The sequence below is a fragment of the Triturus cristatus genome, chromosome 7 (assembly GCF_964204655.1).
Source record: "Triturus cristatus chromosome 7, aTriCri1.1, whole genome shotgun sequence".
Taxonomy (NCBI): domain Eukaryota; kingdom Metazoa; phylum Chordata; class Amphibia; order Caudata; family Salamandridae; genus Triturus; species Triturus cristatus.
In genome coordinates, this window is record NC_140590.1 from 1,159,342,226 (window position 1) to 1,159,357,904 (window position 15,679).

At 46.3% G+C, this 15,679-nt stretch overlaps 1 protein-coding gene across 1 annotated transcript in view; it reads left to right on the top strand.

Moving 5' to 3' along the window:
• LOC146811315 (uncharacterized) overlaps positions 1-15,679 on the top strand; it is a 1,339,659-nt gene that overhangs the window by 792,580 nt on the left and 531,400 nt on the right. The window contains exon 12 of the mRNA XM_085615056.1: positions 8,516-8,706. Coding sequence (XP_085471182.1) covers positions 8,516-8,706 — 191 coding nt within the window. The remainder of the gene's footprint in view (positions 1-8,515; positions 8,707-15,679) is intronic.

Below are 15,679 nucleotides of genomic sequence, written 5' to 3' on the forward strand. Positions count from 1 at the left end.
AATACCAATTAAACAATACATATTAATTCATTAATTATAATTACATTACTTCCCACCCTATTCCCCTATAAACCCACAACCCACTACACATAAAAATTCACATAATTAATTTAATTATCAATTAATCACTTAATAAACTTAAATCACCAATTAATTACTAATTAACAATTAATTAATCAACAATAACAATAAATAAATATTAATAATAAAGTAATTATAATGTATATAATTAACCAATTAATAAAATATTTTACAATTAATAATTAATTAACAATTAATTAATCAATTAATTACCAATTATGAATTAATTACCAATTAATTAATCATAAACACCAATTAAACAATACATATTAATTCATTAATTATAATTAAATTACTTCCCACCCTATTCCCCTATAAACCCACAACCCGCTCTGATACTAAAACGCTAAATTAAATGTAAAATAATTATAAATCTCTAAACATTTATTTTTAAATGTATTAAAATACATTACAATAATCTTTAACATACAAATAAAATACATATTAAATGACATTACACTAAATAAATATCGATATTATTGACATCGAAATTTTTACTTACGATATTACTTACATCGATATTAAGTACTTCGATATTATTAACTTCGATATTACTTACCTTGGGATCGATATTCTGTCCATCGATATTCTTGACTTCGATATTCTGTACCTACGATATTAAAAACACGATATTATTGTAGGTCGAAATTTAAAACTCGATATTTTGGCTAAACACCGTGTGAACTATAAGTTCACCACCCCCTATCACCCACAGTGCAATGGGCTTGTTGAGAGATTCAACAAGACCCTTAAGGGAATGATAAAAGGGTTACCAGACAAGCTTAGGCGAAGATGGGACATCCTTTTACCCTGCCTTCTGTTTGCTTACAGAGAGGTCCCACAAAAGTGGGTTGGCTACAGCCCTTTTGAGCTTTTGTTTGGGCATCCTGTAAGAGGACCCCTATGTTTGGTAAGGGAAGGATGGGAGAGACCTCTCAGACAACCCAAACTTGATATAGTGGATTATGTACTTGGTCTCCGCTCCAGGATGGCAGAGTATATGAAGAAGGCTTCTAAAAATCTTGAGGCAAGCCAAGAACTCCAAAAAGCTTGGCATGACCAAAAGGCTGTGCTGACTGTTTACCAGCCAGGGCAGAAAGTGTGGGTGTTGGAGCCAGTGGCCCCAGCAGCACTCCAAGACAAGTGGTCTGGACCCCACACTATTGTTGAGAAAAAGGGAGAAGTCACCTACTTGGTGGACCTTGGGACTCCCAGAAGCCCCCACAGGGTGCTTCATGTCAACAGATTGAAGGCATATGTTGACAGGGCAGACATGGGGCTACTCATGGCTACAGATGAGGGGCAGGAGGAAGAGAGTGACCCTCTCCCAGACCTGTTGACTCAGAACCCTGATGATGGCTCAGTTGATGGTGTGTCTTTTCTGACAGCCTCACTGTCCATCAGCAACAGGACTGCAGACAAGTTCTGCAATCCTACAGACATATGTTCTCTCTGACCCCAAGTCAGACAAACTGGTGCACCCATGAGGTGGACACTGGTGACAGTCTGCCTGTGAAGAGTAAAATCTACAGGCAACCTGACCATGTCAGGGACTGCATAAAAGTTGAGGTACAAAAGATGTTGGAGATGGGAGTCATTGAACCTTCAGAGAGCCCTTGGGCTAGTCCTGTAGTTCTGATGCCAAAACCTCACACCCAAGATGGTAAGAGAGAGATGAGGTTTTGCGTGGACTACAGAGGTCTCAATGCTGTCACTAGGACAGATGCCCACCCAATACCTAGGGCAGATGAGCTCATTGACAGACTGGCAGCTGCTAAGTTTTTGAGCACATTTGACCTGACAGCAGGCTACTGGCAAATCAGACTAGCTGAGAATGCAAAGGCCAAAACTGCTTTCTCGACCCCAGGAGGACATTATCAATTTGTGGTAATGCCCTTTGGTTTGAAGAATGCACCTGCCACTTTCCAAAGGTTGGTGAATCAAGTCCTTACTGGGTTGGATGATTACTGTGCCGCTTATCTTGATGATATTGCTGTCTTTAGCTCCACCTGGGAGGATCACCTGGTCCTCCTGAGGAATGTTTTAGAGGCCCTGCAAAAGGCAGGCCTCACTATCAAGGCCACTAAGTGCCAGATAGGGCAGAGCAAGGTTGTGTACCTGGGCCACCTAGTTGGTGGGGGTCAGGTTCAACCACTGGAGAGCAAGATCCAGACCATAAAGGACTGGACCCTCCAACTACTCAGACTCAGGTCAGAGCTTTCTTGGGCCTGACTGGGTACTACAGAAAGTTTGTTAAGAACTATGGGTCCATTGTGACACCACTTAATGACTTGACCTCTAAGAAAATGCCAAAGAAAGTTCAGTGGATAGTAAGCTGTCAAAAAGCATTTGATGACCTGAAGCAGGCCATGTGCAGTGCACCTATTCTGAAAAGTCCAGACTACTCCAAAGAGTTCATTGTCCAGACAGATGCTTCTGAGTTAGGTGTGGGAGCTGTTCTTACACAACTGAATATAGATGGTCAAGACCAGCCCATTGCTTTTATAAGTAGAAGGCTGACCCCTAGAGAGAAACGTTGGTCAGCTATTGAGAGGGAGGCCTTTGCTGTGGTTTGGGCCCTGAAGAAGCTGAGGCCATACTTGTTTGGCACTCACTTCAAGATTCAGACAGACCATAAGCCCCTCTTGTGGCTAAATCAGATGAAGGGTGAAAATCCCAAACTTCTTAGGTGGTCCATTTCCCTACAGGGGATGGACTTCACAGTGGAACATAGACCTGGGACTGACCATGCCAATGCAGATGGACTCTCCAGATATTTCCACTTAGAACATGAAGACTCAACTGGTCAAGTTTAGTGTAATGTCCCTAAGTTTGGGGGGGGGGGGGGTTGTGTAGGAGAGTAGGGTCTGCTTTCTATGTTCACCCCCACTTTTTGCTTTTGCTTTACTGGTTTTCGACTTAGATGTGGCTGTGGGCCTGCTAACCAGACCCACAGCCCTGCTGTTCTCTCTCTAAATTAATACAATGTACTTTAGGTGCATAACCCAATTGGATAGGATCACCTTATTGGCCCCTGTACAGTGTACCCTAGGTACCCCGGGCATAGGTGTACCCTAGGCCTACCAGGGGCTGCAGCATGTATTGTGCCACCCCTGGCCTGGCCTTCCATTATGACACAACTGGCTGATCACTCAGCTGGGGCAAGGTTGTGTAATCACTCCTTGCTTAGGTGTAGTATTCCTATACCTACTTTATATATAGACACATGTGTACCTATCAGCCACTCCTATGGCAGGCCTTAACAATCCTGGAGGCAGAGTGCTTGGTAACATGTGAGATGGTGCTCTAGCATGAGCTGAGCCTGTCCGCAGCTTTCGGAACCATGTCCTTATAGCTGTTCTATGATATAGCCTACCATATACTCTTAAAGTGCCTTATAATCTTAAACGGTTATGGTAACTATGGTTTGGCTGTATCAAAGCATGTTGTGTAAGGTGTCTAACACTTTGGAATAATACCCCCATCCCATTTCTGGGGATGAGGATATTATCCCTCCCTTCTAGAGGGAGAAGACATGTTGAAACCTACTTACCCGGTTATAGTTAAACAGAGCCCCAGCATCACAAAATGGATGCTGCTGACACGACACCAGTCTGACCTCCTGCTGCTGGGAGTGAACCCGGCAAGGGAGGCTTGGACAATAGGTTTCCTGCCTTGGGAGGTGCGAGCACCACCCCAGACAGGCCTTAGTGTACTGGGGCAGGGAGGGTTGAAAGAAACTAGACACTGCCTGGGGCACACAAGGTGTCCCATGCATAGTCCAGTTCAAACTCCAGCCCCAGTCCTGGCGCGAAACTGGACAAAGGGAAGGGGGTGTAACCACCCCCCTCCCAGGTCCCACCCATAAGGCGTGACCTAGCAGGCAACCCAGCCCCCCAGATTAGTATAAGAGTGGGAGCTGGGCCCCAGGAGATTAGATTATCCTGAACCTGCAACTTGAACAGAAACTCTGGACCTTCGACATTCGACGAAAGAAGAAGACTGAAGAATCTCCCTTGTGGCCAAGGAGTGGCTACCCTGTGCAAACAGGCACCATCAAGAGACCTACCCTTTGCTTCGCTGACGTTCTACGAGGGACCGACTGCAGAGCCTGACCAGAGCCTTGACTTCCAGACTTCTCCGACCCTGATCCACATCCACAGCCGAGCTGAGATCCGTGGAGGCGACGAGAGACGTGGGACCGGCTACCTGGGAAAAGTGGCGAGTATCTTCCAGCGCTGCTTCTGAGGCACCTTCGAAGTTGTGCACCGGGGATTGAGAAGCCCCAACCCCAAGCACCATCTGCACCGAAGATCAGCCCCCCACACTCCACGAGTCCTGCGTGGGGCCCTTCTGCATTTTCCTGCTTGCCTGTCCGTTTGCTTGTCCGTTGGCTAGCGGCCTTTGTGACGACACACCTTTGAATCTTCACTGCTGGTTTGGCTCCTCCAGACTGGCTCCCGCTTCTTTGCAAAAGAGAAGCACCCCAGACCTTCCTGGTCTGCACCAGAAGCAAGTCCTCCGTTCTTCGTGGGTTCCGCTTGCCAAGGCTTGGTGAGTCCTAGTTCGACTTCGACGCCGCCGACAGCAAGAGGCTTCGTGGGACAGCTCGCCTCCTGGTCCTGGTCATCCTCGACGTCTCCTGGTACCCGTGGCTGCTGCGACAAGCTTCACCCTTCACCTGCAATCTTCACGACATCACCTGGTTCCTTTCTGCTTCCACGTGGTCACTGGCTAGTGACCTTGACTCTGTCCCTTCTGCTTGCAGGTACCAGTGGCGGCTCCTCCATACGGGCGTTTGGGCGCCGCCCCCCTGCTTTCTCGCAGTGCGAGAAGGCAGAAACATAAATGGTAATAACTACCATTTATGTTTCTGCCTTCTCGCACAGCGAGAAAGCAGAAGTGCCTGATCGGGGGTGGGCGGTCCTGCTTGAGGGCAGGGGGGAGTGGCTTGCCCAGTGTTGTGCATAGGGACTGTTTGGCCGGCCCTGGGGCCGATCAAACAGTCCGTATGCACAACACTGGGCAAGCCACTCCCCCCATGCCCTCGAGCAGCACCGCCCACGGCGCCCACTCTACATAGCGAAAATGGTCCCGGCTGGGGCGCTCTCTACTGCGCCTCAGCGTTGTGATTGGCAGAGCGGAGGGAGGGAGGCTGCCTCTCATTCATGACGACATGACGACGAGAGCTTCAGGACGGCGGGAGCGGCAGTTTGGACGCATCCAGAAGCTGCGGTGTGCAGGACGGAGCGGGAGTTGGAACGCATCCAGAAGATGTTGCAGGACGAGGATGGTAAGTTTTATAATATTCTTTCATTTACCCACCCGCCTCCACCCCCCGTGACGACCCCCACCCCCATCATGCCGGCCGTTACTGTGAAGTTATGAATGTACAAAACTATTTTAGGCCCTCCTTAGGCCTAAAATAGTTATGTACATTCATTACTATTTTAGACCCTCCGGTGCCCTATCAATGCCAGTCAGGGCCGGCTTTAGGGCGATGCGATCGTTGCCACCGCGCGGGTGCTGGCTTCCTGGGGGCGCCGTGTTTGAAAGTTTATTATGCCTTTGAAGCACCTGCTGCAGCGTTTCTTTCACCCCGCAATTACCAGGCCTCACATAAATGTCAAGATAACTCGTGTGATTAATTATCTTCCTGGAGAGAGATCAGTGTTTTGTATAGTTGTGGTTTTGACTTAGGTGAAGTTAGTGCAGAGGGTTAATATGCCTGCTGCAGAGAACGTGTACCATGTAGATTACAGATGTAAACAGATCAGCAGGTTACTTGCAATGTATAATTTAAAGTCCTTAGTCCTAATATAGAATAGTGAGGTATTAACTTTCATCCTAGAACTGCATACACGCTGCAAAGTACAGAACATTGATCAATGTTGCAAAAAGGGTTAATTTGGCTAGAAATCGATTCTTATTATTAAAGAAAACTCCCAACTATGCTGTTTCTTTTTCGACTCCGAGTTTGTGCTTCTCCACACCAAGCACTCTTAAACTATGCTGCCTACCAGTATGGATGACATGTGACTCCTACACTTTTAGTCCTTTGGCTTACGTAACATTTCCTACACAGTGATTTACACATGTATGATTGAATGTCTGTGTGTAATATGCGTGTGATGCAAAGTGCTCAGACACCCTGCACTGGTATGAGTGGCGCTATATGACTAATTCAATGCATCTGAGAGAGTGTGGTTATGGAGACTTGGTCACTGTTTTCGCCACCCAATCTTTGGCCCTAATGGAGACCTGAGGTGACATATAGTTCATCTTTCTTTGGCAATAAGGTCAGGCGGCTAACGCCAATGTTCCCTATTCTTTTAAAATAATGCAGTCAGGCTTAATGGATGGCACGGGTGCAAGCAGGAATGAAGCACGATATGGGACAGTTTTAAATGTGTTTAATTATTTCAAGTCTACATATCCTACCTACTTTTATAAATATTCTTGCTTTCTGAAATGTGGTTTAACCTGCATCCTTTGGGCCTTTTTTTTTTGTTCTTCAAAATTTCCTTGGCGTGAGGGTCCTGCAGTTCCCCTTTAGTCAATCAGTCTCGCTATGACACAAAACACATTTAGACCCTTTTTTTACGCCCCACCACTTTCAAATGTCACCAGCCACCACTGGCAGGTACCCTTCCTTCTTGATCCCGGCCTTGGGATCCACCGGACACTCTGCCCTGACTGCCTGTCAGCAACTTTCCTTCAGGCATCCATAGAAGTCCACGACGAAACCTGACGCAAGTTCACACCTATGCACCTGCAGCCCGTGGGCTAGGTAACTTGGGTACTTCGGTGCTCACAAGGGTAGTGACTATCCTAGGGTCTAGTTTCCGAGTCTCGACTCTCTAGCTGCTTCAGAAGTGTCCTTAAACTGTTTATTTCAGAACTGTACTATTTCTATCAACTATACGCATTACGCAAGAGTGTTTCCACTCTGCACCTGAATCCCGTGGGCCTCCCACTTCCTAGCTGTTGGTAGTGTAGTGTAGCCCCAGCGATTCCCTAGGCCTAGGCCTATTCTATTTCTGTGACAGTGGCCCTTATACCACTTCTTTAGTATATGGTTTGCGTGGCCCCTAGGGCCTAACTGTATTACTTACCTGTGTGACTTAATGTATGCTTAAATAAGACTGTGTTGTACTTACCTCGAATCTCATAAAGAGTGCTGAGGGTTTGACTAGAATAAATACACTTTATTTTATCTATATATCTGTTGTGGTGTCCTTTCATTTGGTATTCAAGGGATTATATATGGTATCACAGCTGGCTTCACATGCCATTCAGAGTTTAGCCTAAGACAGCTCTTGTCCATGCTACCACAAGGATAGCTGGTCTATAAGGTTGACTTTACAACCAATCACCATAAGGGTTGTTTGGACTGATATAGGGTGTACACTAGAACTAGTGACATCATACATCAGGCCAACTTCTCGCAATCTTGGTTCGCAGACCCACCACCGGGGTTGGTATTGCTGGGGTATCTATTCTAAGGTGAGGAATCTAACTAACGTGTTTCTTTCAGATGAACAAGTTACTTACCTTCGGTAACGATGTATCTGTAAGAAACATTAGTTAGTTATATTCCTCACCGACCCACCCATCCTCCCCGTTCTGCGAACTGACATCTAGAGTTAAGGCTATCCTTTTCAGGGCCCTAGATTTTTTGGCACCAGTGTCGGTCTCTTGCATGGCTCTGCATTCCTGGTGCGGAAAGCTATGTACAAGAACTGACGTAAGCGCGATGGCGGCGTCTAAGTACTCCGACATCATTCCGGCGCACGACGCCAACGACGGACGCGGAGCCGCAGACGGCGCCTAGCGACGCGCAAGGGGTATTGCTGACGAAAAATCATTCCGGATCCAGCCTGACGCCTGGGGATATTCTAAGGTGAGGAATCTAACTAACTAATGTTTCTTACAGATACATCGTTACCGAAGGTAAGTAACTTGTTCTTCTATGCAATCTGCCTGGCTGCCGGCCATATACTACGCATCTACTGCTCTTTACCGTGCTGGCGAGTAAATAGTGAAATGTCCTTGTTATTTGAATCAGGGCTGAATCTCTACTATTTAGACAGCAGTCGGGTAAATAGTGACGTTTGCTATTTGCACAGCCGCCTGCCAAACAGTGCAGAATCTGTACTGGTCTAATTGTAAATTATTTTTACTGTTTAGCCAGCGGCCCAGTAAATAGCAGAGAAAATTCACTATTTACCCAGTGGCCAGCTAAATAGATGCTTTCAAAATTTAAAGGTGTAGCATCATTGTTACATATTGAAGCATATGGGAAGATCTGCTCCAGAAAGTAGGATACTGTGAAGTAAGGATCAAAACCGAGTGTAGCTTGAATCATCCCAAATATAATATTTTGTATTTTTTATTTTGTTGTCTGTAATGGTTTGTGTCTCTTGTATTTTAGAGCTGCCACGAATTGTGACCTTTACATTCTGGAGAAAAAAGATTTGGAGGATGTGATGAAATATTTTCCAGCTATATATAAAGAGATTGTGCGCGCAGCTTCTTTTCAACGGCGCAGGGCCCTTGTCACTGTTGTACTGGATCACGACGGCAATACCGCTGAAACAGATTTTACTGACCACGAATCTGGATGTAAGATATCAAGATACTGGGGATGCTGATTTCTTAGCCTTCTGGTTACTAAGGTGCAGTCAAAGGCTTGCATGTAGTGCTGAGAAAGTTGTGCATAAAACATGGTTTATGAAAAAAGTACCATGCGAACAAGCTTTGTGTGTTAAAATGTACATAGGTGCATCTTGGTCAGTAAGATTGGGTGACTCTGAGCTTGTGATTTGATTTTCCAACAATCATGTGCAGAACCCAACTAAAACCCATGATACAATGAGTCAGAAGTGACCAAGTCTTATACAGGACTTCAAGTGGGATGAAAAAGGCTAGGGGTCTTTAAAAAGGGTGTGGCATATGTACTTAAGAGCGTGGGTTAAATAAAAACATTCCAACCATCTTTGTTAAGCTTTTTTAAAAACATACTTTATTGATTTCAGAGGGTGCCACATCTAATGTGGGCGTCAAAATGATGGGTGCATATGCCGAGCAACAAATATTGGATAAGCAGAAAAAAAATTCTAAACTCAGATCAGATACATTCAAGAAATAAACTGTAACCTATGCAAGGCAACCGTATTATAGAATCTACATGCAAGTGAGGATTTAACAAAAGTTAATTGTCATTTAATGGCAGTATGTAAACATTATAATTCGAAAGAACATTTCTTAGAATCCCCCCCCCCCCTTTCATCTGGCTCACCCCACTATCTTTTAGCATATTCCGAGCTCAGCTGGGCTCCAAAATTCTCCACTCTGGAGGATTCAGTCATTCAGCAAGGACCGCCAGGTCGTACGGCCAGGCATGGCTGTATGTCAGGGGGAGGGGAACTTGTATTTTATTTGCGTTGTGGAATAGGGGGTTCAATTGCCTAAAGTGCCTCAAGCATTAGATCCCATTCTATGGAGATCGGTGTTTTTCTTAGGCCCCTATATTCTTCTATCCTGATGGCTGCACTTTCTGCATTGCACCATCGGACTGCCTCCACGTGCCAGGAGTGTAGTGTTGGGGGAAGTGCCTACTTCCACCTCATAGTGATGGAGCGCTTCGCTATGAGTAGGGCCAAATCAGCAAACCAGAGCTGTACTTTCTGTGTCTTGGGGCGTCGGTAAAGGTCCAAAGTTATAGCACTGTATACATGGTATTACATGACTTGTATAACAGCCAACCTGAATCATAACTGGATGGTAGCATAAGCCGTTCCGATGTATAACTATATAACCAGGGCTTTAAGTATGATGAAACAAACATTGGCAAATCCAATAGGTCTCAGCAATCCGAGAGCTATTGGCATTGTGAATTACTTTTAGCTATATGTTATGGAGCTGTGTGGCTGTGTGTGGTGGAATTATCTGGGTTGGACTGTATTGTTTATTGTGGAATTGTGTGGTGTGGAATTGTGTGGTGTTGAGTGGAGTTATGCATAGTGGAATTATGTTGCATGGTGTGCAGCATAAATATGTGAATAGCAATTATGTGGTATAGAGTGTACTGGGATTATGTGGTGTGGGATTGTGTGCCATGCAGTTTAATGATGTGGATTGCTATTTGTGGAGTGGAATGTAGTGGAATTTAATTATGTGGTGTGCTGTTAAAGTTTGTGGCATGATATGGAATTATGTGGTGTGGATTGGATGAATGTGGTGTGATGTGCAATTGTGCTGGTGAGTTTATGTGGTTTGTTGTCGAAATATGTGGTGTGGATTGTAAACGTGTGGAGTTAAATTGTGTGGCCTGGAACTGTGTGGCGTTTAGTCACATGAAAGAAATCTACATCTGCTGTCAGATCTCGTCCTTGAGAGACAGCAGCTGCATCATGCCTTTAAAATGTAACCACTGTACACATCAGTGCACTACCCACTTGTGAATGTCCTGGCATGGCAGCAGAATAATTCATATGCTGATTCATGGGGATGGTGCCCTGTTCAACAGCACATAAACCATGCAGGCTGAGTCACAGTAGCCACGGCGAGGAGGAGCAAAGTCCTAAGGGGTTTGGTGCTGTGTATTAGATTAATCCTTCCTCTACTTTACAGGGTAAGTCTACTGGCAGCTAACTGGAACAGTAGCTTCACATGCTCTGTCCTCCCAGATCAACAAAGGCTGTGTCGCTGGTGAACGTTTTTATCGGGACAACTCATAAAAGCAAAAAACACTGTGCCGAATAGGATACAAATACACAATCAAAGCAGGCATATTAGGCAACACAAAACAAAACATTTTGGCACAACAAACATTATAGCCTGCAATGCTCAAATAATGAAATCGGAGCAAAGGCATTTTTTGTTTAACCAAAAAACGCAGCACACTTTTTCACAAGTTAAAGCTAGCACTTAAGACAGAAACGCTATGGCTTTCAAAATGTTTGTTCAATGATGATGTGGGTGTGTTTTTTATCCATATGTATAGAGGTAAAATGCGTCATTCCGAGAATTCTACTAATGGTTCGGTTTAAATTTACATTCACAATCCCTAGCAGGATTGCCAAGAAAACAAATTAGCGGACTTAATTTAAACGAACAAAAATCTAGCTGCTTTTAGATGTAGGAAATAATGAAAATGTGTAATTATGATTCACATAGGACATTATACATACAATTAAAGTTACTGTCACGCATTCAAAAGTATTACTCATTTTTATCAACCTAAGGAGCTATGAAAGACTTATCAACCCTGCTGGGATTCAAACCATAGTCCTACAAATCATACACAGCTCTCAGCAGCAAGCATTTAAGTCACATGTATGTTACCTTTTTTTGTACAGGGCATTAATCACCCCTGTATACCTGCACCCCTGTGAGCTACCTTAGCAGAAAACATAAGTGATATATAAAACTTGGTGGTTGAATTGCACTTAGTTGGCCATTTGACAAGACCAGACTGCGTTTCATATTGATGACATCCGAGTTTGCTTTAAAACTTTTCATTTTGGAGCTGAACTCGTGATCTAATGGTAGTTTTCATAATATAAAGTCCCACAATGAAAAATATGGTATGAAGATTAAATACTCATACCGGTTCCTTCAGGCGAATGCAGAATGCCTTCTGCCTTCCCACGTTTCATGCAGAAGACGACTCTTTCGGTTTCACTTTCGCATCTATCCAGGAACCAGTAACCCAAACAACCTCCAAACCTTAATTTTGACGATAGGAGAGAGTAGCTTTCCAGAGGAGCGAAAATTGGGGTCGGGGGAAGTGTGTATATATCTCGCCTCAGTGCGATACATGTCAGTACCTAGACTGATCCCTTTTGGCAATATCTGTATTTTATGTCCACCGTCGATGACGCTTCTTGGCGTGAAATAACTCAAGTAATTTGAACTACTAAAATTTAAAGCACATTTTTGACATGACCCTTGCTCGCTCACCTGATCTGTCAGACCTTTCGCTAATTGAGTGCTGCGTGTTGTTTATAAAGAGGCATCTGGTTTTCTGCGGGTCTGGAGACGCACAGTATTTAGTGGGGCAGCAAAATCTACTAGAAAGCCCTGCTCCGGGCTCGGCCCTTATTAAATACAACACTTCATCCAGCCTCGCTTCCCCGAAGCCCGAGCAATGCCTTATTACTTACAGGTAATCTTCATTACTCTTGGTCCCGGTGTCCTCGTCCATTCATTTACAAAGTGAGATAACCTACCTCACCGACAGAAAAAAAGAACAAAGGAATGCTGGCCCTACTCCACCCCTTCCCTCTGGGAGTACATACGCGTACCGATCCCAGCATTCCTCCTGAAAATACCAAGCCCGACGAAGGCTGGCAAGACAGGGAGGGAAGTAATGAATGGGAAGAGGTCAACGGGACCAGTAGTAATGAAGATTACCGGTAAGTAATAGGACATTACCCCCAGGTCCCTCCTGTCCTTGTCCCATTCATTTACAAAGTGAGAATACCCAAGCAACCACCAACATTCATCCACAACAAACCACCAGGACACAAAATACATCAAAACCCAGTGATTTATTGAACAGCAGAACAAGAAAGTCAGGACCACACAGAATGCAGTACCCCCAAACCAAAATGAGCCTCATCCCCCAGCAAATTCTGGAGCCAATAATTCCTCACAAAGGAATTAGAGGGTGCCCAAGTGGCCGCCCTACAGATCTTAAACAGAGGAACCCCTCGAACCTCAGCCCAGGAAGCTGCCAGCTCCCGAGTCGACCGGCCCTGCGCCTCTGCTGGAGGAAGAGACCCAGAAAGAGAGTAAGGTAACCCAATGATCTGTTTAAGCCAACGATCAATGGAGGCGGAAGAAGCCTTCCCACCACGAGAGTCAACCCCAAAGGAAACAAAAAGGGATTCAGACTTCCGAAGGGAACTTGTGTGATCCAGATAGACATGCAAAGCCCTGCACACATTTAACAGAGACCAAGGAAGGTCATCGGGAGAGTCAAGATCAGCTCTCAAGGCAGGCAACACCAACTCCTGGGAGCGATGGAACTGAGAAGACACTTTGGGAACAAAAGTGGAATCTAACTGAAGGACTACCCCATCATCCAAAAAGGACAAGAATGTCTCTTGTGCCATCAGAGCCTCCAACTCCCCCAGGCGGCAAGCCGAGGTAATGGCCACAAGAAAGACCACCTTAAAAAGTAAGAAACTTGATGTCCACCTCAGATAAAGGCTCAAAAGGAGGAACCACCAAAGCTTCCTGAACCAAAGGAAAATCTCATGATGGAAAGTAAGGCAGCACCACAGGAAAAACTTCGCCACAGAGAGTCCAAATCCTACACATAGGACAAATTCCCCCAGGGGGAACGGAAGGCCCATATAGCAGCCCACTGAGCCCTCAAAGTGGAAACCGCCAAACCTTTCTCAAAGCCTTCCCAAAGGAACTGCAGAACCTCCAGCAAAGAGCAAGCCAAAGGGGACAAATCCAGAGCCTGACACCAGCGCTGAAAATTACATCAATGACGCCCATAAGATTTCAAGGTAGAAGGCTTACGAGACTGCTGAAGAGCCACCGCTAAATGTTCCGGAAATCCCCGACGTCTCCACCCCTGCCTCTCGACTTCCATACAGACAGCCGCAGCTACGGGATAGACAACATTGGAGCAGACCACAGGAGAGACGGAGAACAAGGGAGCCGCAGAGAGGGGAACCATGACCTCCGAGGCCAAAACGGAACTACCACAATCACCTCCCGGGCCTCTCGGCTCAGGTGAGCCAAAAACCTGGGATCGGAGCCAGCGGAGAGAATGCATAGAGACGACGAGATGGCCTAGGAATGGTCAGAGCATCCACACCCCAGGAGCCCTGCGGACGAACTGGGGAACAGAACCAGGGCAGCTAGGTATTGTGCCAGGAAGCAAAAAGCTCGAGATAGGGAAGACCAAACCTCCTGCACACAAGCTGAAAAGCCGCTGGAGTCAGAGACAACTCCTATGAGGCCGGGAAAAAATGGCTGAGAGCATCCATCAACCTGTTGTCTACACCCCGAATATGAACAGCTGGCAGAGCCAAAAGATGCCCTTTCACCCAACAAAACAAGAGAACCACCACAGCATTCAGAGACGTGGACCTGGAACCCCCTTGATGATTCAGGTAGGCCACTGACACCATATTTTCGGAACACACCACCACATTTAGCCCCGGCAACTGGATGCAAAACCCCATCACAGCAGAGGACACTGCAGTCAACTCCCACCAATTGGAAAATTGCCGATCCTCCAGAAGGGACCAACGACCCTGAAGAGACAGAGAATCCAAGGTTGCTTCCCACTCGAATGAACTGTCATCCGTAGTCAGGACTGCTGGAGGAGAGAGCTGAAGCGGCAGACCCCGAGAAAGATGGTCCAACACCGTTCACCAGAGCAGGACAGGGAGGATGGCAGGGAACACCGGAATCCGAAGGGCCAGATTGTGAGACAAAGGATTCCAACGAGCCAACAGATACAACCACAGAGGACGGAGGTGAAAATGAGCCCAATCCACCGTAAACACCGTTGCCGCCATGAGACCCAGACGCCGCAACCAGAGGCGAACAGGAAAAGAACCCCCCTTCCAGAATCTCCGAGCAAGGGACCCCAAGGTCACCACCAGAGGGACCGGCAGCAGCACCCTCTTGAGATCGATCCGAAAGCGAGCTCCAATGAAAGTCATGTCCTGAGAGGGCTCCAGCTGACACTTGGGAAGATTCAGAAGAAACCCATGAGCCCTCAACGCAGAGCACACCACTTCCCGATCCACCAACAAATGGTCCTGAGAGGGAGCATGAATCAACCAATCGTCCAGGTAAGGGTAAACCAGGACACCCTGAAGATGCAAGGAAGCCACCACCTTGGTGAACATTTACAGAGCCGACCTCAGGCCGAACGGCAGGACCTGAAACTGAAAATGATGGCCCTGACTGCAAAACCTCAGGAACTGACGAGAGCAGGGGTGAATCGTGACGTGATAATAAGCGTCCTGGAGATCGAGGGTGCACATGAAATGGCCTGGAAAAACCAACTGAATCACCCGCTGAAGAGCCTCTGTTAGAAAAGTCCGATGAACCACCCATTTGTTCAGAGCCTTCAAATCCAGGACCAGACTGAACCCCTGTCACTTTTGGAACCTGAAAAATCAGAGAGTAAAACCCCCTCTCCACCTCCAGAGGTGGAACAACCTGAATTGCCCCTTTTTGCAAAAGAGACTCGACCCCCAGAGACAGGTCGCACATCTTGGCCAGGCAGTATGGCCATGGAGTCAGATGAATCCCTGATTCCGGAGGCGGCTCCAAGAATTAGATGACATGACCCTGACGAACAATATCCTGCACCTACGCGTCTAAACAGGACTGCACCCAAGCCGGTAGGAAGAAACACAGTTGATCTCCGACCAACAATTCGGGATCTGAAGCCATATGGTCAGGAACGTGGTTTGGGAGGGGGGGGACTTAGCCATCCTGTCCCGACCCTGACCAGAAGCGAACATCCCGTGGCCCCTGGAAAACTGCCTATGAGAGGGAGGATGTAAAAAAGATTTAGGCTTAGAGCAAAGGTACGAAGCAGAGCTTTTTC